The sequence below is a fragment of the Rousettus aegyptiacus genome, unplaced genomic scaffold (assembly GCF_014176215.1).
Source record: "Rousettus aegyptiacus isolate mRouAeg1 unplaced genomic scaffold, mRouAeg1.p scaffold_m13_p_13, whole genome shotgun sequence".
Lineage (NCBI taxonomy): Eukaryota > Metazoa > Chordata > Mammalia > Chiroptera > Pteropodidae > Rousettus > Rousettus aegyptiacus.
Window position 1 is genome coordinate 50,144,808 of NW_023416288.1, and position 27,448 is coordinate 50,172,255.

Below are 27,448 nucleotides of genomic sequence, written 5' to 3' on the forward strand. Positions count from 1 at the left end.
TTTCCACTTTCTTTGTTTGATGAAAGATTCCTGGGTCTCACACACATAGAGAATCTGACTTCAAGAAGTATTTTATGGAGTGTGAAATCAGTAAAGAGAGATGCATGAAATTATCATTGACTATGGAACAAATACGGTGAAGGCTATGAGCACAAGCATACTGTAATTTGTTTGCACCCTTTAATTTTACATTCAGAAGTGGACATAGCTTTAAAAGATATAATAGAATATAATGGTCTGCAAGCAGAAAGATGTAGATCACTTCCAAAATTTTTCTTCAGTCAATAACATATTATATGATACACAAGTGATTTTGAAATTGTACACACACAAAATATTTAAACAAGATGGAATAGCAGCTATTATATCTTTCAAAAGCTTACAGAATAAAGAAGTCCTTATTTTTGTATTTTCCAGAAAACATGTAGCAAGACTTACTTATATCCAATAGTTGCCTGCATTGAAAGCAGTTTGTTTGTTAGAACTTGCTGAATAAATTGCTCTGCCTACATGATTCCTGCTGAAGAGATTTCCCTTTGATTCTACTCCAAGGAAGATGCTGAAATTGGTGTGCATAAAGGAAAGCTAAGATGCAGGTGGAAACTTCAATTGTTTTATTAACCTGCAAAATAATTAAATTTCTTCATTGTCATATTTATAGATCCAAACTTTAAGGACAAATTTTTCTCTAATGATTGTGTATAGCAGCAAGGACAGACAAAAATATTAGAAATTGGAAATCAAAAATATAAGTGAATACATTAATCTTAAATCTACTTCCGAAAATATTGTGCACCTTCTTGAAATAGTACACAAAACCAGTGAAATTGCTTCAATGAGATATAATCGCCATCCAAAAAATTGTCAAATACAAGAACTAAAAAGGAGAAAAGTCTTCCTGTAATAAGTGCTTATTAGAGGAAGGAACATTTAATAACTTGGAGCCATGTTACCATTGTATTGACAAAACTAGCCTTGCTGCCCATGACAGTCAGTTGATATATCTTACTAATGCAAACGCCCCTGTTTAATAGCCTAGAGATATCCAGCAGTTGACAGAGCTGTGAAATTACTGTTCTTACATTAAAGTCAAAGTTTAAAATTTTATTGACTACATTTTTAATAACGGGATTATAAAAATGAATTTCCTTTCCAATAAAATGCACGTTTTTTCCTTCTAGAAGTTCATTCTGTTATGGTGAGACTCTGATTCATAGAATTGCAATTTTTAATTGTCAAACATTTACCACTTGACCAAAATATACATACAGGTAGACCTCAAATTACACGCTGAATGTGTAGCTACAGTCTAAAAATAGCCCAAGAGCAAATACCCCGACAAGATGGTTCTCATACTTTTGCGATTTATGTACTTGGACTGCTATGGACATTGCCTTGATTCCGTTGTTAAAATACAGGTTTGGAAGGACCCTGATTCACGTTCAGCATGTTTGAAATGAAGACTGTGCTGGAAACTCAGGGTTCTGTGTTTGTCAACCGGAAACACAACCTCCATTGATAACACGTGCTTCTTTCCTAGCAAACCGTCACCTGAACGATCCTTAAGTAAGGACAACTGTACAGTAAATTTTGGTCCTTACACGGGCCACGGCAGCCACATTTGCAATTTCTGCAAATGACGAACGTGCTCTGCATCACGGCTGTGTGCCCCTGGGTCACTCATTTCAACCTGCAGCCTCGCACCGAGCTCCCGCACACCGCCCGTTTCCACCTTTCTGAACTGGGCTGCCTCCCGCCGGAGAGCTTCCCCTTTCAGGCGGTGGGCCTTCCAGAGGCAAACTCCCCAGAGGAGCCCCAGTTTGCGCCGGGCCCTAAACTGCAGCCTGTTGAGCGCTGTACGGGTGCGTAGAAAACAACACACTCGGTTTCTACAGCAACCACCGCTCCCCGGCGCAGCCGGCCCAGCCACGGGGCAGAGCGGCCGCCGGGCCGGCAGGGGGCGCGCTGCGCGGCGGGCGAGCGAGCGGGCGGCGCGTCTAGGCCGCGGCCGCGCCGGCGTTGCGCTCGGTGCCCACAAAGCGCCAGCTGAGGGTCCGCCGCGGGCCGAGCGCCGCCGAGCCTGCCCGCCACCCGAGCTCCTCCGGCCGGCCGCCCCGCGCCTCCGCCGCGTCTCCGCGCCCTGAGCAGCCGGGCCCGACGGCCGCGCGAGCCCGGGCGGGGAAGCCAGGCCGGGCGGGTGCCACCTGCGGCAAGGCCGGGGGCTGGCCTGTGTGGGACCGCGCGGCGGCGACAGCGACGGCGACGACCGCGGGCCGGGCCGGACAGCGCAGGGCCATGGCCGAGGCGGCCCCGGCTCCGGTAAACGCAGCCCGCGCGCCGAGCGCTGCGCGCCGGGAGGGTCTGCGCGCCTCGGGCGCCGACCCCCGGCCCGCGGGCGGGGAGGAGGGCGGGAGCCCCGCCTGTCAGGCGCGGCGCGCAGACGGGACGGCGAGCACCGGCGCCGCGGGGCCCGCCGGCCGGGGCGCGCCTGCGTGTTGGGTGGGACCCCGCCGCCCCGTGAGAGCCCCGCGCCTCGGGGTGCAGCCCGGGGCTCCCAGCCCGTCAGGTTTCCAGCGAGTGCGGGGGACCCTGCCGCTTGCTGTCACCCCCCACCCCCTGCAGCCGGCCAGGGCGCTGGGCTTGCCGTGTTTTCTTCGGCCACTGTCCAGCTGCGGGCGCCGTCCCTGTCACCCTCGGTGCCGCGCACCCGAGCCTCGCGCAGCCCCAGATGCGCGGTGACGGTAACGCTTGGCCGTGCTGAAGGACTGCGTGAGGACAGGGCTCCCCGGTGCCCAGCACACGGCAGCGCCGGCCGCACCGGAGGCCCTCCGGCAGTGCCGCCGAATGAAACCGGGGCCGGGGGCCGAGGGTGGGGTCACCTGACGTGTGTTTGTTCATTCAGGGATGTTTGCCGCCGGCCCGCGGGCGCCAGGCCCTCTGCCAGTTGCTAGGGCTGCAGATGACCGAGACAGTCCCTGCGCACGAGACCCATGTAGAGTGAGCAGGGACTAGGCAAGGAACATAGGACGGAAAAGCGTGCCTCGAATTTCCAGCAGAAGCCTTCGGTGCCCCCAAGGAGAGCCACTTCAGTGGGTCAGGAGCCAGACCGGGCTACTGAGGAGCGACTGGAGAGTGAGGGAGAAAAGAGGAGGAAAAAGAGGGAGCAGTAACCATGGGGTGCGGAATAGAGCAGAGGGGAATGCCATCTCTACCCTTGCACCTTTTCCCCTTTCCAATTAAAAAAAAAAATAAGTCAGAGGTGATCATGTGTCTATGCCAGCCCTGTCTAATAGAAATATAATGGAAGACATAAACATGTAACTTTACATTTTCTATTAGTCAATTTTAAAAAGTAAAAAAAAAAAATAGGTGAAATTGAGTTTAATGATACATTTATTTAACCTAGTGCATTCAAAATACTTCAGTGTGTAGTAAAAATTAAGAAATTAATGAAGTTTTACATTTTTCTCCACACTATTCAAAATCTGGTGTGTATTTTATACTCAGTATATTTCAATCAAAATCACATTTCCAGTGCTCAATAGCCACAAGTGGCTACCGCATTGAACAGTGCAGAAGAATCAGCAGAGACAAATGTTGACCATAAAAAAGAGAAAAGGACAATGTACCCAAAATTGTTGAAGAAGTTGGCATTCAGAGCATGAGTGGAAAGATTAGTTTTAGACAGGATGAACCTTTTTTCCTGTGGGACAGAAATAAGAAAACATGGATTAAGTTGCTCAGGAGTTGAAAGTGGTAAGGAATGTAAAGAAAAAGAAAGTTCAGTGAATTTAGGTCTAATTGATTTAATTTTCTCCTCTGTCATCTGAGAGTGCGGGGGCCTGCAGTGACCAAGGGTCTTCCTTCTCAGTGTGTGCTCCCTGTGCCAATAGCATCAGCATCCCCCGGGAGCTTATTAAAAATGCAGTATCTCGATTTTCCTCCCATACTTGCTGAATAGAAGCCTGCATTTTAACCAGATTACTGGATGATTCTTATGCAAATTGTCAGTTTGAGAAGCATCATAGTAAAAGTTGAAGGGGAAGGCCGGGAGTTTGTAGCGGCCACTATATGGACTAGGCAAAGAAGCATGGGGGCCTCAGGCAGAGCTGAGACCCTGGCTAAGCTTGGAGACCATTGGTGTGTAGTGACACCAGTTTACTCAGTTGTGAAACTTACCAGCCTGCTTACAGAAACAGAATGGGAACGATTGGATTGATTCAAACGTGGAACTTAATTGAGCAGAAAGATGGGGATGAGCGAAAGAGTTAAAGGTGGCAGAAGTGATAGGCCGAGGAATAAAGCAAAGCCTGGTGCAGGGTGATAAACCAGGAGCAAATGGAATGGTCAAGGGTTCCGTGGGATTGCAGAACAGGTGATATGAGCATAGGAGTGGGTGAGCCGGAGAGGTGGGAGGTTGTATCAGAGAGCCAGTTATGAAATCCATAGTGGCTTTATAGAGGTCATGCTTGTCCAGCCTCCTATTTGTTGTAGCAATTTCTTTATACACCGTTTCAATGCACCGTTTGTGATGGGGCAGCCTGTTGTTTCCTTGGAAGCTCTAGTTCAAATGCTTCTTATATAGGCCAAAGTTTACCAGCCTGAAAATGCCATGTGGATTCTAGTTCTGCCTTCTGGAGTAACATAGTATAAGATTAAACAAGTCTGTTCTGCCTCCTGTTTTATAACCCTCAAATATTTGAAAATAGCCATCATGCTTTCTCCAGACTCAACCTTCAAAGCTTCCTCAGCTATTACTGAGTTGGTATGGTTGTGATTTGTAAGCAGGCTGGTGGACAGGGCCAGAACTTAATAAGGGGTTTTTCAGAGGGCACTGAGCTCAGTGAAACCTGAGAAGATGCTGGGGCACGTAGGCCTTTCCCACAGATGGAAGATGAAGCAGCAGCTTGAGTCTGTGGATGACTGGCCTCTAGGGCCTTGCATCCCAGGGAATATGCCAGGCTGGCTCTTGATCCAGTTTCACTCACTCACTGTCTTATTTAATCCATCCCTGACCCGCCAAAGCAGTTCTCTTGGCTTTTGATGCTGATGAGCTCCATAAAGATGAGGCTTATCCAGATAGTATGAAAACTATATTTAGTTAATCTCAGCTGGCCAGTTAAGCAGTCCTCATGTGATCTGAGTTTGGGTTAGGGCTCCTAACACTCAATGTCTTGTTTCTCCACTGCACACAGACTTCCGAATGGGACTCTGAATGCCTTACATCCCTGCAGCCCCTACCTCTTCCCACACCCCCAGCAACAAACGAGGCACACCTACAGACTGCAGCCATCTCTTTGTGGACAGTGGTGGCAGCCGTGCAGGCTATAGAGAGAAAGGTGGAAGTCCACAGCCGACGACTCCTGCACCTAGAAGGACGGGCAGGGACAGCAGAGAAGAAGCTGGCCAGCTGTGAAAAGACAGTGGCAGATCTTGGGAACCAGCTGGAGGGCAAGTGGGGCGTGCTGGGCACGCTGCTGCAGGAGTACGGGCTGCTGCAGAGGCGGCTGGAGAACTTGGAGAACCTGCTGAGGAACAGGAACTTCTGGATCCTGCGGCTGCCCCCGGGCATTAAAGGAGATATCCCCAAGGTAGTCAGTCCTTCAGTTCTAGGTGTAAGGGGTAGTCTTGGTCAGTCACTTAGGCCGAAGGACCACAAAGTCATCTTGTGTTTATCTATTTGGAAAGCATTCCATGTTCAATTCAGTGATCATTCGAAGTGTCAGACTGCAGAGTGGGAAGCTCTCCAGCATAGAGTTGGCGATCTGGCAGATGGATTTTTTTTCTCTTGCTTTCTCCTACTCATTACCCCCAAGGCACTGTTTTCTTTGTTAACCGGTCTGCCGCAATCTTGGTGCGGAAACTAAATTAAATATTGTTTAAATCAGTCAATTTGCATTTGTTGGCAATTCCGGTGAAAGGGTTAGAGGGAGGGCAAGGGAGCAATATAGAGTAAGTGGTTAATAGGGGCAATTTGTAAGTGTGGGACTGACATAGACTGTCCTTCAGCATCCTTTAGAGAGGTGTGCCGCAATGCTAGGGCCCAGCCTTTCTGGAGGGAGTAGCCCATATAACAAAAGAAACCAACTTCATTTTTAAGCTGTGGAAAACAGCCTTAAGGCAGCTAGTTCCCAAGCATACCCAATTATTCATTCATTCAACAAATATTTCTTGAACACTAAATTCTTTCCTCAATATCTGCATCCTGAAGGCACAGCAGTGAACAATTCACATAAGCTCCCTTGGGGCTTAAATTTTTAGTGGAAAAAGAGATAATATAAACAAACAAGAAAATGAATTCATTTAAGTGCTTCGATAAAAATGAAAGTGCTATCTGGTGATTTATTTTATATTGGATGTCAGAGAAGTTCTCATAAAGGAGCTGGTATTTAGGCTGAGACTGAATGGCGGAGAGGACCCAACTGTGAGATCCGATCTGCAGAAAAGCTTTCTGGTAGAAAGACTATCTCGTGCAAAGTTTTGAAGGCACAAACCGGGAGCACCAAGGGAGAGGAAGAAGGCCAGTTAGCGGTGTGCAGCGAGTAAACAGGAGCACGGCTGGAGGGATGAGTAGGGGTCAGGTCATTCAGAGCAGCGTTTTTCAGCCCCGGCTGTACGTAGGAATCACTGGAGAGCTTTTAATTTTGATGGACATCATACCTAGAGATTCTGGTCCAGGATGGGGCCTAAGCATTAGTAATCTTTAAAGCCATAGATGATTCTAAAATGTACGAGAGATGCTAAGTGGCCTCCGAAGCTCGACGGTGAGAAATATTTGTGAATCGTGGCTGTATAGATCGTACTGTAAGTCATGAGACTGGAAATGGTTACCATGGGAGGTAAAGTGGAGAAGCCAGAGAAAGGGTCTAGGGACCAAGGAGTGGTCAGGAGGTGGGAAAAGGAAGAAAACAGAAACGTGTGTGGGGGCAACAGGGACAGGGGGAAAAGGCATTTCTAGTAGGAGTTATCATTTGGGTTGCGTATGTTACTGGGGAGTCTAGAAGGTGAGGATGGTGACTATGACTGGACGACATAGACCTCGCTGGCGACCTTAACAAGTCATTTCAGTGCAGTGCTGGGGACAGAAGACTGGAGCAGGTCAAAGGGAGAGAGTGGGGACAGAAAAAATGGGGAGAATGACAACTGACTCAAGGAGGAAGTGGCTGGGGGTGTCAGAGTCAGTACAGGAGAGAGCCTTCCCCACAGTGTGTTCCGTTTGTGTCTGGAGCCCCTCCAGACGTTCTCTGGGATAATTTAAACTTAGTATTTACCATAAGACTAGCAGAAAAGGTAAATTAAAGTTACTTATTGTCTTACCTGGATAATTGGGTAACGAAAATACATAAAATCATGTTGTGATGTAAAGATTTCTTAGTGAAATTAGAATGTTTTGAAGATTCGCTAGATTGATAATATGGAAAGTAAACTTTGGTGTTCTTTGTTGAAAATACTCTTATTCTACCCTTAGTTTTGAATTCCAAGTTCAAAATAATTTTCCCTCGGAATTTTTTTCTTAATTTTAATTTTTAAAATTGTGGTAAAATATACATAGAATGTGCCATTTTAACTATGTTTGAGTGCACAGTTCAACGGTGTTAAGTACCTTCACACTGTTATGCAGCCACCACCACCATCATCACCACCACCCAAACTGAAACTGTCCCCTAAACAAACTCCCCGTGCCCCTTCCCCCAGCCCTGGCAACCACCATTCTACTTTGTCTCTGTGAATTTGACAACTCTTATATAAGTGAAATATTACAGTATTTCTCCTTTTGTGAATGATGTATTTCACTAACATGCCATCTCCAGGTTTGTCCATGTCAGATTTTCCTTCCTGTTTAAGGCTGAATAATATTTCTCTCAGAACTTTAAAGGCATTGGTCCTTTGGCTCACAACATCTAATGACATCAATGAAAAGTTTAATACCAAATCAGTTACTCGTTTTTAAGAAACCTACTTTTTCTCTCTGGAAGCTTTTATCTTCTCTTTCGACTTGTTTTTCTCAGTTTTATTGACGACATACATGTCTAGGTGTAGATCTTTAAATCCGTGTGGAGCTCTTGATGTGGCTTTTCAGTCAGAAGACTGGTATCTTTTTGGCTCTGGGAAATTATTTTTATAAGATTTTGTCTCCCTTTCCATTTCTATTTTTATAATATTTTGTCCCCCTTTCCATTATTTTCTGTTCTCTTTCCAGAACTACAGTTTGACAGATAGATTATTGTCTTTGTCTCTAAACTTTTCTTTCCTACTTTTTATCTTTTTAACTGGAATTCTGTGACTTTTCCTTCCAGGCTTTCTAATTTTTATTTTAACAATTATACATTTAATTTTCAAGAATATTTATTTTCTGCTCCTTTTTAAAAAGCAGCCTGGACTTTTTTTTAAATGGTTACAATATCTATTCAAATTTCTCTGGGAATGTGTATTAGAGGTTCGTTTAATTTTTGGTTTATTATTTTTTCCTTTAGGTTCACTTATAAAGTTTGTTCATCTTACACTAAATGGTTTGACTTATACTTAGTAGTTAGCTCACATTTAAGATTAAAACTGTAGAAAGCTGTCAGGCGGGAGGAGGACGAGCAAGCCATATGACAAAGAACAGCTAAACACCAGCCAGAGGAAAGCTTTACACCAGGCGACAGTGTCCACACTGGGCACTTTGAATTCCCCAGGCAACTCCTGAATTTTTTTTTTACAGATGAACCTTACAGTTTTGGCTTAGTGATAGATGCCTAGCTTTAGACAAAACTATTCTGGAGAGTGGGGGGATTCTCCTCTGTATATGACATTTCCCTACGTGAAACCAGTGAAGCAGTATTTAGTCGTTCTCCGAAAGCAGTCTCCATTTTTCCATGCTTAAATGTTTTTCCTGTTCCCATTAGGCCTGTTCATAACCTACCTGTCCTTTAGGACTAGCCAAAGTCCCATCTCTTCTAGACTCACCCCAGCTCCAGTATAGTTCTATTTCTAAAATTTCTTATCCATGTCATTAATTTGAATATAGTCATTTGTCCCTTTTAGGTAGAAACCTTATTTTTATAGTCCAGGTGCTTAGGAAAAGCCTGTACTTAGCAGATATTTAGAATATGTTATCTTATGTGAATTGAGTACTGCTTCACATTTGTACCTATCTCTGAGTGATTGCTTATAAGTAATGTTCCCAGCCTCCCAAATTTATAGCTCTAAAGCTTACACCTTTCTCCTTGAAAACATTATCAACTTCTGGAAGTTGGATCTGTATCCTTTCAGCATCTCTTATAACTAGTAGGCACTTAGTAAAGATTTATTGCATGATTGAATTGCATTGGGAGGGACTAACCCCAGTGTGATTGTAATTTCAGGTGCCTGTGACATTTGATGATATCTCCATCTACTTTTCCACTCCAGAGTGGGAAAAATTAGAAGAATGGCAAAAGGAACTTTACAAGAATATCATGAAGGGCAACTACGAGTCTCTCATCTCCATGGGTGAGGCTAAGTTGGCACCTTTTGAATGTGGTGACAGCAGCTCCAGGAGGGCTCAGAACAGTCCCTTTTCCTCCAGGGGTCCTCATTTTCACTCTGTCCTCACACACTTCAGATTCTGGTTCCTAGCCAAAGATTTCCACGTCACCTTGCTAAATAGGAAACATAATCTCTCCTTGTGCCAATCATAGGACAGAAAATGAAGTTCAGTGTTAGGGTGTGCCGGCTGCAGTGGTTTCCATGGGTATCCTTCACTTCGAAAGGGCCTTGATCTCCCATTGAGGCACACTATCCTCTTAACGAAAGTAGCAGGGCCATGCCAAAGTAACACACGTGCTTTCCCCGCACGTTACTCTCCCCTTACCTGCTTTCCCACGAGATTTCATCCATAGTTGGAGGTGAATGGGGAGAAGGGATCTAGAATCTAAAAGAAATTCCCTTGGACCGTGGACCTCAAAGCCTTTAGCTCAGCCTTGATGGCAATTAGTTGTCACTCATTTATCTCTTTGTCATACCCCTTTCCCTTCTTCCTCTTCTAGATTATGCCATGAATCAACCTGATGTCTTATCTCAGATTCAGCCAGAAGGAGAACATAATGCAGAAGACCAGACAGGGCCACAGGAAAGTGAGATTCCCACCGACCCCAGTGAAGGTGAGTGGGAGGAGAGATTATCTACTCCTCGTTTCCCTTTCAGATCACAGATGATGGCTCAGAACTCAGTAAGCAGGGCTAGGGGCTTCCAGAGCCGCGCAGTGCTAAATCAACTAGACCGTGACTGGATCCTCAGGCATTTACATAGGAGAGAGCTCAGAGACCACCTTGACCTGTGCCTTCACCCATCAGTACCACACTTCTGAGGGCTGTTAATTGCATTCCATGACAAAGATTCTGAGACCTAATTATTTAGTAAAATAAACATGTCTTTAGATGGCCGAGGAAGCAGTGGTGCCCGTCTGGAGGGAAGTGACTTCCGGGGAATGTATGCCTGGTCATTCAGAAGTGCTGGAGGGGCAAGGGGTCAGCCCGGTCCCCCAGCGATGCACTTAACCAGCAGACCCCAAAGTAGACTTTGCCTCGTATGGAAGCCAGCTGTCATTAATTAGCCCTCCCTAATATTTTTGGTTGGCAGCTGCTTGATAGTGCATGGGAAATTGCTAGCAAAGTCCAGTTGAATAGTTTCTCTCAAGTCCCACCTCTGCTATCAGAAAAATCTCATGCCATTTTTGTTCTTTGGCGGATACAAAGCTCACAGAAAGTTCATCTTCTAGACATCTCTGCTAGCTTGAGCTTTTACATCCCCACCCCTGTCCCATACACTGTTATTTTTTTCTAACATTTTATTATGAAAATTTTAAAACAATCAGAAAAGTCTTAGTAATTTTACACTGAAGACCTAGATACCTATCGCCTAGATTCTACCACTAACATTTCACTCCTCTTCCTTGTCACATATATATCCACCTCCACATCCCCCTGTTCATCCATTAATCCACCCATCCCCAAATCAGTAGTCATCAGTACATTTCCCCTTAAATAGTTCAGCATAAATATCATTGACCTAAAGTTCAATATTTGTTTATTTCTTTTCTTTTGAGGTAAATGTTGCACACAGTGAAATGCTCAAATTTTAATTGAACATTCTAAAGTATGCTTATAACTACTAACATTTTTTAAAGAATGTGTGGGTGATTTTAGGCCATGTTATAGGTTGAATTTGATTAATATCTTTGTCATGGATATATGTAATGAGTCTAAAATAATACTACAAATAAAGATAAGTGAGTTGATTTCAGAAAGATTCATTATTGGAAATAACTCCTTGGTCTATTATTACATAATATAGCCATAATAAATAAATAAATCAGTGTGTCATTTTATTTTGGGGGACAAATGGAAAAGAGATAAGTTATTTAGTTTCATAAATAGTATATGAAAGTTTCATATAGCTGCCATCTTGTCAATTTATTTTTACCTTGGTTTTTAAGATTCTATTTGTGAGTAATCAACCTATATATGTTAATACACTTTTATTTAAACGGTGTAAGCATTGACTTTACTTAGTACTCTGTTTCGATTCTTTACTGTTTTAGCTTTCATTGGCGATTAGCAACCTAGATATTTAGCAGAACTAAGAATGGGAATCATTTGACTGGGACTGATCGATATATAGCATTTTTTAAAAACCCTCAAATGTGTCTATCTTTAGGACTATTTATATTTTCCCCCTTTAATGTTTAACTATATATTCAAGACTTTTTATTCAGTTATTTTCTTTGTGTTGTTTTAACTGTCAACTTGGCAAGTAAGAGGACTTTAAATTGTTTCCTGTGTCCTCCCAGCACTATCTCAATACTTAAAAAAAAATGTTCCAGGTTGCGTTGGGGGACCCCGGGACCACCTCTAGGTTCAGTAATTTGCTAGGAGATACACAGGACTCAGCATGTAGTCATGCTCAGGGCTGAGATTTATTGCAGCAAAAGGATACAAGGCAAAATCAGCAAAGATAAAAGGTTCACAGGGCAAAGTCTGGGGGAAACCAGGGGAGGCTCGCAGGACACCTTCATTCCTGCAGCAAGGAGTTGTGACAACACAGGCAGAGTGTTGGCTCCCAGAGAAGCTCAGTAGAGACTCAGCGGCCATGGTTTTCCTGGGAGCTGGTCACGTAGTCGCCCTCTGCCGAGGAAGTCCTTAAACTTCAGACTCCGGGAAGGAAAGCAGGTGTTGAACAGACACCACACTGTCCCAGTAGTTTAGGCCCCCAGAGGCACTCTCGACATTTGACATTTAGGGAAAATGTTATATCAGTGCAGGGAACTGTTTCCAGCCAAGGGCCAACCTTGCAAGCAGCCTTTGTAAGGATAGGCAGTCTCAGGCCTGCTGTGTTAACACAGGCTGAGTTTAGATTTTTCTTCTAACACATTAAGTCCTGGTTCCTTTCAGTGGAGAGGAGTTTCAGACTGGTCACTGAGGCACGTAACAGATCGTTTCACAGGCATACTGGGTGGAGGATGTTAATTCTAGGCCACTGTAGTTACAGAACTAATAAAATATCTTTTTGATAGATCCTCTCCACTTAACTGTACCCATTTAAATTATTTTTTTATCTTGTTCTAATAGAAAAAAACTAATCAATGTTTTTTATTTTTGAGCAAGCAGCTTCTTTCTTTAACATCATCATCTTAATTTTCATATACCATGTAATTTGTTGTTAGACCAGGTGATTTATATTAGAATATTGATATACTTAATTTTCTAAAATATATTTGGATTTTATTCATTTTCTTTATAAAATAAACCCATAATTTATTATCGTATTCTATTTTAGATCTTTGGGAAGAACTGTGTTATAATTAAATAAAAATGCATAGATAGAATAGATTTAGGGTAGGTAACAGGTGCCATTTGGCACCTCCTCCTTTTTATTTAATTCCAGAATTAATTTTATACCTTCCATCACCAATTGAATATAATAAAAGAAATTATTATATCCTTGTATGGAATAATCACTGATGCCTAGTATCCTAGATGAAGTCGCATACAGTTATTAGAGAATAGTACCGAAAGGGAGAATAAAGAAAAGTATAATCCTGAAATTTTCTGAAATCCTTCTTTAACTCTCTTACTAGGGCAAAACTGCAGACCAGCCATGTGTAAGTGTCCATTATTTGGTCATTGATAGTTTTAATCTTGAACTCCAGATTTTTAGAATTCTTTGGAGAAAAATTTTACCCAAGATATTCAGGTGGAATAATTACTGAAAGTACATTATTTAGCCCTTCTTCTAGTTTGGAAGCCAAGATTCTAGAATGACCTAGAAGTAAAATAAATTCATTTCTAAATCTTATAGTCCTGGGGAGAGTTCTTTGATCATTTTCATTTCAGATGCAGCGCCATTATTCCATGTTTGTCCCTGTTCACTATGGCCCAGCAAGGTCATTTTTTCCTAAATAAATTAGTGATTAAGGCACATCCCAATATGATAACCCTTTTATTTTCATTTATCTTATTTGATAATAAGATTCAGAAATGATAAAACTTAGAAGTTTTAAATTATTACACAAATACTCAACACATTCACCTGGCTATATTACAGTCCCACACCTATTTAACAGAAAGTTTTAAAAAAGCTTTTACATTTTTACCAATAGTAGTTTTTTGTGTCAGGTATTTTTTATTGTCTGCTTAAGAAGTCAGATCTCAGCACCACTTTCGACTCAGTTTAGAGCATCTCTGGATACCCAGAAACTCAAGGTTCCAGCTCCTTTTCAGATAGCATGGGCCCTTAGCTATTTAACACACGCACACACACACACACACACACACAGTTCCTTATAGTTAAATCATAGCCAGTGTAAACATTATAATTTTATATTTTCTTGTGATCAGCCTTTCTATTAACTACCTCCCAAATGTAAAACCTCAACATTTATTGACTTCCTCTTACCTGATCAGTATTCAGTTTTTCTCTGTTCTATGGCTTTCTCCAAAGCTTGCTGCTTGAATGAACCAATGATTTTACTTTTGTTGTGTGTTTCTTTAAGTATCCACTGTTGGGATTCCTCAGGCCTGTGAGGAATGTGCTTTGAGTGCCACCGTGGTGACCTGGCCAGCAGCTGCCATACTGTCACCACACAGGTATCTGTCTGTATCAGGCCATCTTAGAATTTAAGCTCTCCTTTTGTTTTACTTCCTAGGTCCTCAGGTTACACCCTCCCACCAAACCCTGGTAGATAAAACCACATTCTATGCAGTCTGTGACCACAGTGCTAAGACCCAATTATTTAATAAAATATTTACTTAATTGTACTGATCTAGTTAGTTAAGTAACCAGAGGGACTTTTAGCATCATTATTCAGAAGGAATGGTTAACTTTCTGGGGTTTCCCAAGTTTAGTAAAAACATACTTAACCAGGAAGCCAGTAATAGCAACAGCCACTGACATTTCTGGAGAACTGGCTTGTTTTTTGTTTTGAGCCCTCCATAGCTTTTATGGTTGGCTGCTGACTAATATTGTAATGAAAGAGTGGAAAGAATCCAAGTGCCCATCAGTAGGGGACTCTCGAATAAACAGTGGTCAGCTACTGGGCACAGTTGGGAAAGGGAGTGAGAAAGATCTCTGCTCTGGACACATATCCAGAATACACTGTCAAGTAAAAAATCAAAGTACAAAACAGTTTGTGTAGTATGCCACATAAAGAGGGAAAATATTCAGATGCATACATACTTGCTTATATTTTCACAAAGAAACAATGGAAGATTAAAACAAAAACCAGTGAGAATGGCTACCTATTCAGGGAGGGGGAGAGAGAGAGAGAGAGAGAGAGAGACTAGAAATGGAATCTGGACCTCTCTGAATGTACTGTATTTTATAGTTTTGATTTTGGAATCTCATAAATATTTTACATAATTAAAAAAATTTTTAGATCAGACATGCTGAAATAACTATCATATTGGTGACAAATACATAGATTTCTTTCAAATGACTTTAAATCATAGCATTTTAACTATATACCCATAGAAGGATATATCCTAAAGACCAAAAGAACCAAAAAATTTTTAACTGAGTTCATAGTTTCGTCAATAATATTGGTATTTTGAAACATATATTCAGAAAAGCAAAGATTATGTTAATGTCATTAGAAATCAAATTTTCAGGGTAAGAGAGAAAAGATACAAGTATAAAATCAAGTAATTTAATTAAAACCCTATTATCTTAAATATGAATATAAACTCGAGATACTTTTTATTTATAGCTTCATTCGTTGAAAAGATCTAGAAGCAATGACAACCTATTAGCAGTTAGCATCCTATCATCCAGGTTGTGGTCTATATTTCATTTCTCAGATCACTGATTGTTCGCTTGGAGGAGGAAATGTCCAGGATGGACCTGGGATAGTCTGTCATATCAGAAATGAAGAAACTAGATGTTCGATAACGTGAAATGGTATAAAGCTGATCTGAGGGATTCCCACTGGCCAAAGAAGAGATAATGTGAGCATGAAAAAGTGACTGCAATGGACTGAAACTCAGCAAATGTATAACATTCTATGAGTTTCTAATGATAAACAAAACAAAAAAAAAGTCAAAACCACTCAAATCACATTTTTGGAGTTTTTTAGACCACTAACTCATTCAGAAACTGATGCAGAGAAACAATGGAACATTTAAAAAGTCTAATTTTTGTTGAATAGAAGTTCATCCTCTGGATGACTATTAAAAGATCCTCTTCCTTATACGTAGCATATCCCCTCCTGCTTCTTTCTTGATATATGTGTGTGTAAAATCTGGAAGAAAAAAAAAAGATAAGGTTGAAATGTGTTTAATACGTTTCAGCCTTGCAGCTCAAAGTAGGAAGTTGGGAAGGCAACCTGCTGCATGTGCGAAAACCTGTATTCTCCCTGTTCTCTGGGTAAGCTGACAGTCTCTGGGGCCTGAATCTTATCCAGCCTCTGATTTCTGCTTTGGGTACACTTTTAGATTACAGTGGTCTCCAACTAACTTAAAAGGCATTACGTAAACCAGCAAGTTTTCACTTGCTAGCAATAAAGCCATAACCTGCCTACAAAGCTTTTCTGAGAAATAATATAGAGAGCTTGAATTTACTCTCTGGACCTTGTCAGCTTGCCAGCTTGTCCTCTTAGGCCAAAAAAGGTTATATAGGCCTCGGCTAGAATAGCAAGCACAGCTGTTTCTGCACTGATCACATGAGGGACGTTATGTGCAAAGCCTTCGGAGGCTGGTTTTTCTTTCTAAAAGACTCCTCAGGATCTGAGGGACTTGCAAATACTATTCTCCCCATCCCAACGTTCAGGGAACAATGACTTATATCATTTAATAAGCAAAAGTAATATGATCTCTTAGAAAGAGCCTACAATGGGGAACTTGAAAAGTATGTTTCTGAGGAGTCAGGTCTGTGTTTAAACTGATCTAACTTTGTAATTCTAGAAATGTATTTGTTTTTTAATTAACATTTAAGAAAAAAAATGTTTGGTCAGTCTTGTTTCTTTGCTTTTCTCCTGCTGTATTTTAAAGCAACCTTTGATAATATGGCATTTCACCGTAAATACTTCTTTATTGTCAATTTATTTAACCTCCGTGGTCCCTCTCTACGTAAATGGACAAAATATTCCCCACTTCATTATTTCATTAAAAAGTTGTGAGGGAAAAAGTGAGAACATTTTGAAAGTAAGTACGCTAATGAAATTAAAGGGACTATTGATTCTAGATTATTTCAGGGTGTCATCTCTAGAATAAAAATTGTGATTTGTTTTGAAATGTTTGAAAATTTGTTGTGAATCGAGCTGAGTATATCATATAAAAATATATAAATTTGGTTTAATTTTGAACTGGTTCTCTAGATGTTATATGCTTTTTTTCTTTTCTTTTTTTGTTTTTTACCGTTGGTTCAGTTTTGTTATATTTAGAGAATGTAATGTTCAACAAACCAACATGATTCTTTTCACTTTCTGATTCAAGTCCCTGAAGGCCGTTCTCTTTTCCCTCCATAAACAGAGCCTGGCATTTCAACATCGGATATCCTGTCTTGGATTAAACAAGAGGAAGAGCCCCAGGTTGGTGCCCCACCGGAGTCCAAGGAGAGTGACATATACAAAGGTACCTATGCCGGTGAGTAATGAATCGAAGAGACTTTCATGCCCAGGTCCAGCTAATGTTGGGACTGAGGGAGGAGAGCAGGTGAGATGGGGATGAGGCAAGGAAGTGGGAGAAGAATGGGAAAAGGAAAAAAAAAAGACATACTCGAGGAAGTTAAAGATGAAACCAAAATCAAACTAAGATCAATTTTAAGTTAGAGAACACACTCTTAAGTGTAAAGAAAAATTAGAATTGTCAGAGGAAGAAGAATAAATGCATACAGATGGACCACAAGTATGAGGATGGGGAAAGACAAAAGAACATCTAAAGATCATGTAGAAAGGATAGAACAAAGAGGGGGCGGGAAGAAGACAAGCAACGGAGACAAATATATTATTGGGGCGGCACAACGGGAATGTTTATGAAGAGCTCTTTCCCAAGAAAGACAATGATGGGGAGAGAAACAAATGTCTTTGTGCGATATTTAGTGCCATCTATATTTTGCCATCTGAATTACAGAAGAGACTCTTAAGGTCAGAAGGGACCCAATTGTTTATAAAATTAATGCAGCCTGCTTTTACATATCTTCTATGCCTATGTTTTTTTTAGACCCTAGGAAATAAAAATAGACAGTTTCTGTTCTTCAAGACATTTATATTGGGGACACATAGCAATACTAGGCCTGTCGTTGAGTGTCAAGGGCGAGTGTGATGGATGACTATAAGAAATGAGAAGCTTGGAGAACACATGTCAGTTTTAGTTTAGGTATTTAGGTTTTTAGATAAGGCCTAAAGAAGGATGCGAAGCCAGAATTGGGCCTGAGAAGATTGCTGCGATATGGTTAGCTGTAATTTGGGAAGAGAGGCGATGCATTCTACAAATGGGAGGACAGAACGAACGGGCAAAGATGCAAAGCGGAAATGTGTATTTTATTTTCAGGGTAAGTAAAGAGACAGCCGACAATTGCAAAGGATTTGTCTGACAGAATAAAAAGATAAATGCATGCTTTTAGTCCTTGTCACAATAGGCAACAGAGACTCTCGCAAAGTGTGCACAGAGGCAGACGGCAGGAAAGTGCTGGGAAGCTTGATGGCCAAGGTTGTTCCTTTCCAAACAGAGAACACTGAAGGGGCTCGCAGTGAATTCTCTGCCGATCTGTGGGCGGGAGGACAAGCTTTGACGATGATCTCAGGCCTCCCCGCGTTTCTTATCTGAGCCACGTCAGAGCTCAGGGCAGTGAGAGCTGGGGAGGAATAGGAGAGGCGCTATGAGGCGGTTGTTGACGGGGGTGACTCCGAGTCCTTTCTTTCAGAGGAAGAGCTTGTCATCAAAGCCGAAGGCCTTGCCAGAGCCTCCTTGTGCCCCGAAGTTCCAGTCATCTTCTCTCCTCCACCACCAGCAGCAACAAAGGATACTTTTTCAGATGTGGCCTTCAAAAGCCAGCAGTCTGCACCCATGACACCTTTTGGACGACCGGCCGCTGACCTGGCGGAAGCCTCTGAGGGACAAGTGACTTTCACTCAGTTGGGTAGCTATCCCCTGCCGCCTCCAGCAGGAGAGCAGGTGTTCTCATGCCACCATTGTGGCAAGAGCCTCAGCCAAGACATGTTGCTGACCCACCAATGCGGCCACACTGGTGAGCACCCCGTATCCTGCGCCCAGTGCCCCAAGCACTTTGCCCCGCCTGCCGAGCTCAGCAGCAATTCCCAGGCCCACGCCGCTGAGACACCCCCGACCTGCCCGCACTGCGCCAGAACTTTCACGCACCCGTCGAGACTCACCTACCACCTCCGGGTCCATAACAGCACCGAGCGCCCGTTCCCCTGTCCTGATTGTCCCAAGCGCTTTGCCGACCAGGCCCGCCTCACCAGCCACCGGCGCGCTCACGCCAGCGAGAGGCCCTTCCGCTGCGCGCAGTGCGGCCGGAGCTTCAGCCTGAAAATCAGCCTCCTGCTCCACCAGCGCGGGCATGCGCAGGAGAGGCCTTTCTCCTGCCCCCAGTGCGGCATTGACTTCAATGGCCACTCGGCCCTGATCCGCCATCAGATGATCCACACGGGCGAGCGTCCTTACCCGTGCACTGACTGCAGTAAGAGCTTTATGCGCAAGGAGCACCTGCTGAACCACCGGCGGCTGCACACGGGCGAGCGGCCCTTCAGCTGCGCGCACTGCGGCAAGAGCTTCATCCGCAAGCACCACCTCATGAAGCACCAGCGCATCCACACGGGCGAGCGGCCCTACCCCTGCGCCCACTGCGGCAGGAGCTTCCGCTACAAACAGACTCTCAAGGACCACCTGCGCTCAGGCCACAGCGGAGGCTGTGGGGGCGAGAGTGACCCATCCGGACAGCCGCCTGACCCCCCGGGGCCCCTCCTGACGGGGCTTGAAACCTCTGGCCTAGGCGTTAACACTGAAGGCCTAGAGGCCACTCAGTGGTATGGGGAGGGGAACGGAGGGGGAGTTCTATGAACCTCCTTTCCTGGTTATCCCTGCTCACAGCAGGGCAAGAGAAAGGCCCGCGAGCCCCTCCACCCCCCAGTCATCACTGTTGGCACTTCGATGAGTGTGGGGTCCCGTGCACTTGAGACATGCTTGAGTTTTGGAACTTCACAGCATTACAAGAACACCACATTTTGAAATCCAGAAAGACCTGGAAAGGAGCCCAGCATCCCATCTTTTCAAAAATCTGACCTAAGCAGAAGTTGCAGAGAGATAGGAAGGCAAGGTTGAGCCTCATGGTAATGCATCCTGGGGTGACAGAGTGAGAATGATTACAGCCCTGGGTAGGGACCGGTGCGCGGGAAGCGCCTCCAGAGCTCGAAGCTGGTCCTGAGGCAGGGAGCGTTTCGTCAGCCTTTCCCTTGATGGTAAGACAAGGAAGCGCGCAAGCTCCCACACCAGCCTAGGTCTGCGCCTGTGCTAAGCACTGCCTCTCCCGAGAGGAGAGCTCTAAATGCCTTCCTAGGTTTCCTAGACTAACTCTTCTAAATACATTTGCTTTAATATTGGGTGAGCAAGAAATCTGACTTTAAAAGTGTTTTAAGGAGAACAGTTCTTAACTTTCACTAGTTTGATTGAAACATTCAGCCTCTTACTGGCATCTAAAACTACTACACCTCTGCTGAGATCCTGGTTAAAAAGTTGAGGGCAGTGTGCTCAGCCCCAGTTTTAAAAGCTGGAGGTCCCAGAGAACTGACAGAACAGCCTAAAATTTGTGCCTGAACCTTGTTTCTGAGAGTCATTATATCAAATTTGTCCTTCTCATTTACAAGCCAATAAGATGGCTTTTTTTTGTTGTTGTTCTTGGTGTTTGGTATTCTTGACAGTCAGCAGAAAAGACCACAGCACTTTCCAGAAGCGTTATGGCATTTTATGGTGAGCACCCAAGGATGCTCAGCTTTCATTTCCTTAGTAGTGAGGTGATGGTGTTATAACAGTTTTCTTGAGCCATCAGAGTGTGTGTTGACCATCTGGCTGTCCCCCCATTGGCAGTGGCAGTGGACTGATTAAGGGACTTCACAGGTTACTGAGAGCTGCGTGCTGCACCCAGACAAGGACAGCCTCTTCCTGCCAGTTTTGCTTTTAGGGAGCTTGGCTAGAATGTGCTCTTTTGTCAGGGTCATTTAGTCACCTGGGAACGTCTGAGCCTTGTTCTATTCCTAAGTGGCTTTGCAATGGGACGTAAATCTTTTCCTTTACAGATCTCAAATTTTCACCAAAATGAGGTTGGTGAGAGGAAAAAAGTGGGCCTATAAAATTTTTTTAAAAAGTCTTTTGATACATTCTTTCTCCTGCCAGAATCCTCTCTATCTCTGGCTTCTATCCAGGTAAAGCCAAATAAGACAGCAAAATCAAAGCAGAGACATTCTTGCTGAAACTTGACTGAAATCAATTTGATTCGTTATTTTACTCTTGCTTAGAGCCTGAGGTAGAAAGAAAATGCAGAAGCCCTAAGTCTTGGGCAGAAAAACTGTTTATACCTGCACTCTCTCGTTTACCCTGGCTCTTCCTAAGATGCCTGGAAACAAGGTCTCTGAGGATTTAGGACACTTTCTTGATGAAATGGTCGAGGAAGAACCCATTTTTTCCATATCACCTAGCCCAGCATTTACCCTGCCTTTACCCCAGCTAGCTTTGTTCCTGGGGAGGCTCTGTCTGAACATGCCGCTCGTCTGGATAATATTTATAAAACATCTGCTCTGTGACATTCACAATACCAGGGATTGCGGGAACCTAAGGAATGTGTGTGAGACCTGGTCTGCTGTCCTAACGTACAGTCTGAAGGCAGTGAGGAAGCCCAAGGGTATAGAACAAACCAAGACAAACGATGAGCACAGCCCTGGCTTGTTGGGGTTAAGAGCTTCCTAGCTAGAATCTAGACCCATACTATGGGAAAATTAGGCGGTTCTGAGAGTTCTAGTTTTGGCAGTGACCCACTAGGGGCTTGAATTTGAGTTTCAGCTCTGGTTTGCACCTTGATCTCTCTAATGAAAAGGGAGAAGACTCAGAGTACTGCCTTTAGGTGGTGCACCCATTTTCTGAACAAATCTAAGCATTTTCCAGGGTATGCTGGAGAAGGGATTCATACAGTATGTTGGACTAGATAACATGGAAAATTCTCTTTCACTCATAGATTTACTGAGGACACAGCTTACTAATAAAAGAGACCCATAGGTTAAAATACCGCAGATATATGATCTCATAGTCTCTCTGTGAGGAACTAGCCAGCAGGGACCCAAACTTTGGCAAGAAGCGAACACAGTTCAAATACCAACAAAGCTGAATGAAAGGGAATAGGGAGGGCCGTGCGAGAAAGCTGGAAGTGCGTGTTATCCTCATCTTCAGCAAACTAGGGAGTTCAGCCAGGGTACACTCTGGGCTCCTTTCCCTCGACCAGCCCTCTGCCGAGTGGGACTCCAGGCCAGCTCCAAACTGGAGAGCGGATGGTGAAGTGGGTCAGTGGAAAAGATAGTGCAACAGAAAGGTTTCAGTGTGTGGAGAAACTTGGTCCATCAAGGGCCCCCGAGACAAGCCATGCGTTTAACTCAGCAGCTGAGCAGGTACCTGAGGACTGGTTGTCCTGAGCAGAAGTGACAGGAAAGAGGGAAACCTAGGAATGTCTCATCAGTCTGCTCTCTGGGCCAAGAATTCTGTACTATCCCATAAATAGGTGCCGTCTCCTCGGGGTGGATCCAGATGTTGCCTATAATCGGATTTGCTCTTCGCTGACTAGGTTTTCATTGTTACCATAAGATGAACCCGTGGTTCGGTTACAGATATGAAAATAAATGGAAGTTGATCACTTGTCTAGAAGGCGAAAGCCGCTGACTGATCCTTTCTGCTGGGTATCCGATATTGGCAGCACCATGGCTGGTCTCTAGCTAGAGCAGTGCTTTGCACAACTTCCCTCATTAATTCTTGCCGAATTCCCATGGGCGACTCTGCAGGGCTCTTTATGGAACATTTTTGAGGGATTTGAGTGTCCACGCCTGTCTCAACCAGGACCAGACCCTATGGCTTACTGGCAAGTAACCAATGTTCCCTGTCTCAGTCTGCGGGAGCTTTGTTAACATAACAGGACTGATTTCCTTTATCTATTCATTCCAAATGGGATGGAGAACCCAGATTTCTGCTCAGATGCCCTTGAAGAGGGCAGGACACCCTGTCCCTTCTCCCCATATTGCAGCATCTTGGACAAAAATTGTCCTCAGCAACTACCCAAGTAGCAATGCGTAAAACAGCCTTTCCCCAAAAGGAACTCTGTTACCATCAGATGCGTGTTTTGTCTGTGTGTTTGCTAGACCCCGTTCTCTTCACTCTGCAGAGGAATCGGTCACTTCTCACAGGGTTTATACACAGGACATTCTTTGACTAGGGAAGTGTCGGGCTCTTACAAGCTAAAGGTAACTCAAGTTAGCTGTGGGGGGATGGGATGGGCAGTGCACAGGACCTTACCATGAGGACACGTGGGTCAGTACAGCTTAAAGCCGTAGAGCATGGACTGAGTCAGACCTAGACCTGGATTGAAGTCCTGGTGTCTTCAGAGGTAACAACAGATTATTTAACCATCATAAGCCTAGTTGCCTTATCTGGGAAATAGAGAGAATGATACCTCTGTCTCAGGGGTGTTTGGTTAGCAGAAATCTGTGGAAGTGCTGAGCGCAGAGCCTGACTTGCAGGTGTCAGGGTGGCGGCCATCAGGAGAGGTGTACAGGACCAGCCGGAGAGGGCCACGAAGCTGACCGGGCCTTCGGTGGAGAGGAGCAGGAACCGAGGCTGCTCCGTGCCGGCACGCGGGTGCTCCACGTCTCAGCCGCTTGCTTCCGTGTTCTCGCGCCCTGTCTTTTCCGTACCTCGGGGCTCCCACAAGTTCCCGTGTGCCATGGAACCTTGTGGCCCTGACTCCCTTGGTTTTTCTTAGTTTCTAAGGCTTGGGATCTGGCCCAGCTCCTCTTTCTATACCAGGCCACAGAAGTTTCCAGACAACCCTTGGATTGGCTGCCCTTGGGGTCTGCGCTCATCTTGGTTCAGGCAGCTGTAGTCAGGAGGGGTGGTTATGCGGTCCCTGTACCAACATCTGTGACTTGGGAATGGGTACACAGTGGCACAGTATGACATTTCTAGGACTACCAGGATCAGAAACAATCCACTTCTCCTACGTCGTTTTCTTAAAACACTCCTACTGCATTAGCACTATTGGGGCAGAGCGTGGTGTCTCTTGCATAAAGGACCTGGAAGGTGCTGTTTACCTTACAAAAGGAGTGATTTGTCACTTTCTGACCCTGCTGCAGCTTTTTTAAGTGTGTAACTGTGGTCTTAATTTTATATATGTGTGTATGTATGGCTCCGTCATAAATAGGCGCACGTGCACGCACACAGACACATGCGTGCGCACACACACACACACACACACACACAATGGCTTATGTCCACTCGGTCAAATTGCCTCTTCAAAACAAATGATTTCACCCCCAAGACCAGCAGAAAGATACGGTCCAATGAGAGTAGCATCTAAAGCAGTGTGCTGCCATGCTCTAAAAATTGGCAGGTTACGTGTCAAAGACAACATTCGATAAAACCTCATTGGCTGATGTGGCTTTGTGTTTGTTTGTTTGTTTTATATGATTAGCAAAGCCAGTATTTGTTATAAAATCTTGAAACTGGTCTAAACTTTGAGCTATCCAAGGGATATTAAGGCCATGTCTTTATGTCCTTCATGGTGCCACATGCTATTATGGACATGGATCCTCAGTGAGTAATTGTACAGTGGTAAGACCAGCTGAGCAGGGGTGAGAAACTAGATTCTGGTCCTGGTCCTAGCCTAGCATTCTCTACCTTCTCGATATGGAGCAAGGCACTTAATTTGTGGAGGTCTGTTTCCTAATTCTAATGTGCACATCGAACTATAATGCCCCTTCCAACTCTAAAATAGACTTTAAGATTTTACTTCCTAGTCCTGTTTTCCTTGTCTGGCTTCTCTCCAGATTCTGCCCTACCAAGCAATTGTTTCAGCACAGCAGAATAAACACTTTTGAGAGGTAAGCATCATTATAGAATAGAGTCTCATTCTAACTATATTATAATTACTCTAAAGCCACACAAACTGATAAAATTCTAGCGAAACTATAAATTTTTGTTTTAAATACATAGAATGCAGTCAATTGCATTTCTTAAGCCTAGGAAAACACGCCGAAATACCAGTGGTGGCTCTAGGGTGCTGGGGTCGTTCAGTGGTGGTTCTTCCCTGTGAATTCCGTGTAATGTAGAAGAACATTTTGTGTACAGTATTTTAAATACTTTTATAAAAATAAGGATTATGACAATGAGAATGATACTAGAAAGGACGTCAGGAGGCTAGAATTTTGATCTCACTTTGGTTTCTCGTTTGTAGTGTGAGGATAACTCGCACTTTACCAAGTTTACGTGGGTGTTGCGAGGCTCAAATGAGGCAAGGCCTTAAAAAGCGCTTTGAGACATGTTGCAGGCCTCGGAAGAAGATGCCGATGTAGCAGGCGCAGGAGAATTACTTGTCGACGAGGTAAACGATTTCCTGTGTTGTTGGTGCTTCTCTTCATTCAAGACTGGGCAACGGTCATTTCTTCCAGTTTGCCTGCCTGTGCTGGGGAGAAGCTGCCCGAGATCGAAGTTTGGGGAGCAGTGGGGGAACAGAAGTATGTGTGGGCAGTGGTTGGTTGCAGAGAATACCAGGTGGACCTATGTCGTGTGTTGACTTCTACCAGCAGCTTACTCGAGGTACCTACCCAGTTTTGTGTGTATGAGGAATTATAACAAATTAGGAATACAGGCACATTACTGAAGAGATTGGGTTAAACAAACAGAATTCAAAATTAAGAACGTACATAAAGCTGTGTACATCAAGCCATTTCTTGGTTTTGAGTTTATAGTTTTTACAAATTACATAAGAAAAACAATATCTACAAGCCAACCTCAGTGAGTAAACAGCACGATAAAAACGATGAACAAGAATAATTAAATCGATAATATTTTATTTTTAGCCAATGAAAATTAGTGAAAATTTAGTATGTTCATTTCCCCCAGGGGCTGAGGCATGGATGTGAGGACTAGCAGGGCAGCTTTGTTACGCCGGTTTGTTCTAGGCTGAATATTAGAATGTCCTGGGGAGCTTAAAAGACGTGTATGCCAGGGCCCACCGAGGCATGATTTAATTTCTTCCGGGAAGGGGCTGGGATGTTTGTTAAATGTTTTTTTTTTTTTTTTTTTAAGTTCCACCAAGCGATTCTAATGTGCCTGTGAGTTCAGAAGATCATAGAAAGGGAACGTGAATTATCGGACTGGAAATGACCAGTTAGCCTGCTTTACTGGAGCAGGAGAGCTGTGGCCTGGAGATTAATAAAGGGTCTTTGAATCTACAATGGGAAGTCATCATTTGATTCTAGAGGCAGGACTCAGAAGGAAATAAGGCTATGGGAATGGTTGTTGAGAAGTCCTGACAGCTCTCAGTAGTTAAGTTAGGTGCTCTGGCGGCGTGGGAGAGCAGCATTCACTTCAGCTGTGCCCGCTGTACGCTCTGCCCAGAGGCCTGCTATGTAGAACACTGGCAGGATGCTGGATGGGGACAGATGGACGTGGTCCCAGGGCCTGTGCCCCAGGCCTCCCTAACCTCTGTGGCGGTGAGGCCAGCACCTCCCTGTAAGAGCAGTTTGCTGATGTTTGGTGACATCATTACTAACTCACATTTAACAGCAATACGTGGTTTTAGGACCCTATTTGTTGCATTTAGAAAAAACAGTATTCTGCATGAACACTAGACTTTATTTTGAAAGAATTTTGACCATTTTTAGTAATTGAATCCACATTTAAAAGTGGAAGGGTTGCCCACTGAGAAGATTCCAGAGAGCATGCTGCAATCATTACCAACATAAAACATCTTCTGCACCAAGGGCTGCTAAGCCCTAGGTGCCTGTTGCGTTAGGACCGTTAGGAAGTAGTGTACTCACTTCGTCACCCAAGCAATTACGTGTCCATTAAGACTGGGGAAGTACCATAGAGTCATTAAGAACTGAAGAGAAGCCAATGAACTTGACTTATCTATTGTCAAGACTTGTCAAGGTGATGAAATGCGTGTTCCAAGAAAGCTGAACATAAACTGAAGAGAGGAAAATAATATTTTCTCCAAACTTTACATAGGTAGAAAGCAGGAATCTTCAGAAGTTCGTAAGGAAGTGAGGGAGAGGGAGCGTGAAAGTATGTGTGGGTGTTCGAGCATTTAAGTTTTAATAAAAATGGTGGGAAAAGGTAGAACTGAAAAAGACGAGGATGTTGAAACTCATTTGCAAGGGCAAAATGACCTTAAAACTATAATACAGAACATTAGCCTGTGGTCCCGCATTAATGCTTTGTGCCTCTTCTGCGTAGCCGTGGAGCTATGTCACCTTGCCCCCAGGGCCCCTCCCCTCCAGAAAGCCCTGACTCTGGTCTTCAGTCACACTCAGGATGCCAGTGGCTTTGAAACCTAAGGAGTCACCCCTTCCTCGGAGGTTGGCCTGACTAGGCCCAGTGTCCTGAAGTGAAGATAGGTCATAACCACAGACGTGCCAGTGTCTGAGGGGAGCCTGAGGACACGAGGCTCTGTCCCACCCCATCGGTTACATTGCAGTCCTTAAGCTGTCTGGCGAATTTAGGTGTGGGAGACACCGAGACGGACATGTAAATCCGGGTACCCTCTTCGCTCGGCCAAGGGTAAATCTGGAGGTTTCCTTCAAATAAAGCTGTGGTCGTCGAAGGCAGTGGAATGCACAGGGAGCCCCAGGGATCCTTAGGAAAAGGTAGAGACACGTATTAGGATGCTCCAGAGGAACAGAACCCAAAGTGTACAAAGAGATAATGAGAGATTTATTGTA

At 44.1% G+C, this 27,448-nt stretch overlaps 1 protein-coding gene across 6 annotated transcripts; it reads left to right on the plus strand.

Annotated features, from left to right (window-relative positions):
• The first annotated feature begins 2,081 nt into the window (after positions 1-2,081).
• Positions 2,082-25,957, plus strand: ZNF398 (zinc finger protein 398). 6 transcript variants are annotated; one of them, XR_004954010.1, is made up of 7 exons: positions 2,083-2,319; positions 5,196-5,591; positions 9,348-9,474; positions 10,011-10,124; positions 16,986-17,099; positions 18,379-25,319; positions 25,812-25,957. XR_004954010.1 is itself a non-coding variant. In XM_036230738.1 (6 exons), the coding sequence occupies exons 3-6, from the start codon at positions 9,441-9,443 to the stop codon at positions 19,533-19,535; spliced, it is 1,419 nt and encodes a 472-aa protein (XP_036086631.1). In that variant the 5' UTR covers positions 2,082-2,319; positions 2,903-5,591; positions 9,348-9,440; the 3' UTR covers positions 19,536-25,957. The 6 variants fall into 6 exon arrangements, 4 of the variants coding, with proteins under 4 accessions (XP_036086631.1, XP_015981394.2, XP_036086632.1 ...); XR_004954011.1 differs by having other exon boundaries at positions 18,379-25,104; XM_036230738.1 differs by having other exon boundaries at positions 2,082-2,319; positions 2,903-5,591; positions 18,379-25,957.
• The last annotated feature ends 1,491 nt before the right edge of the window (positions 25,958-27,448 follow it).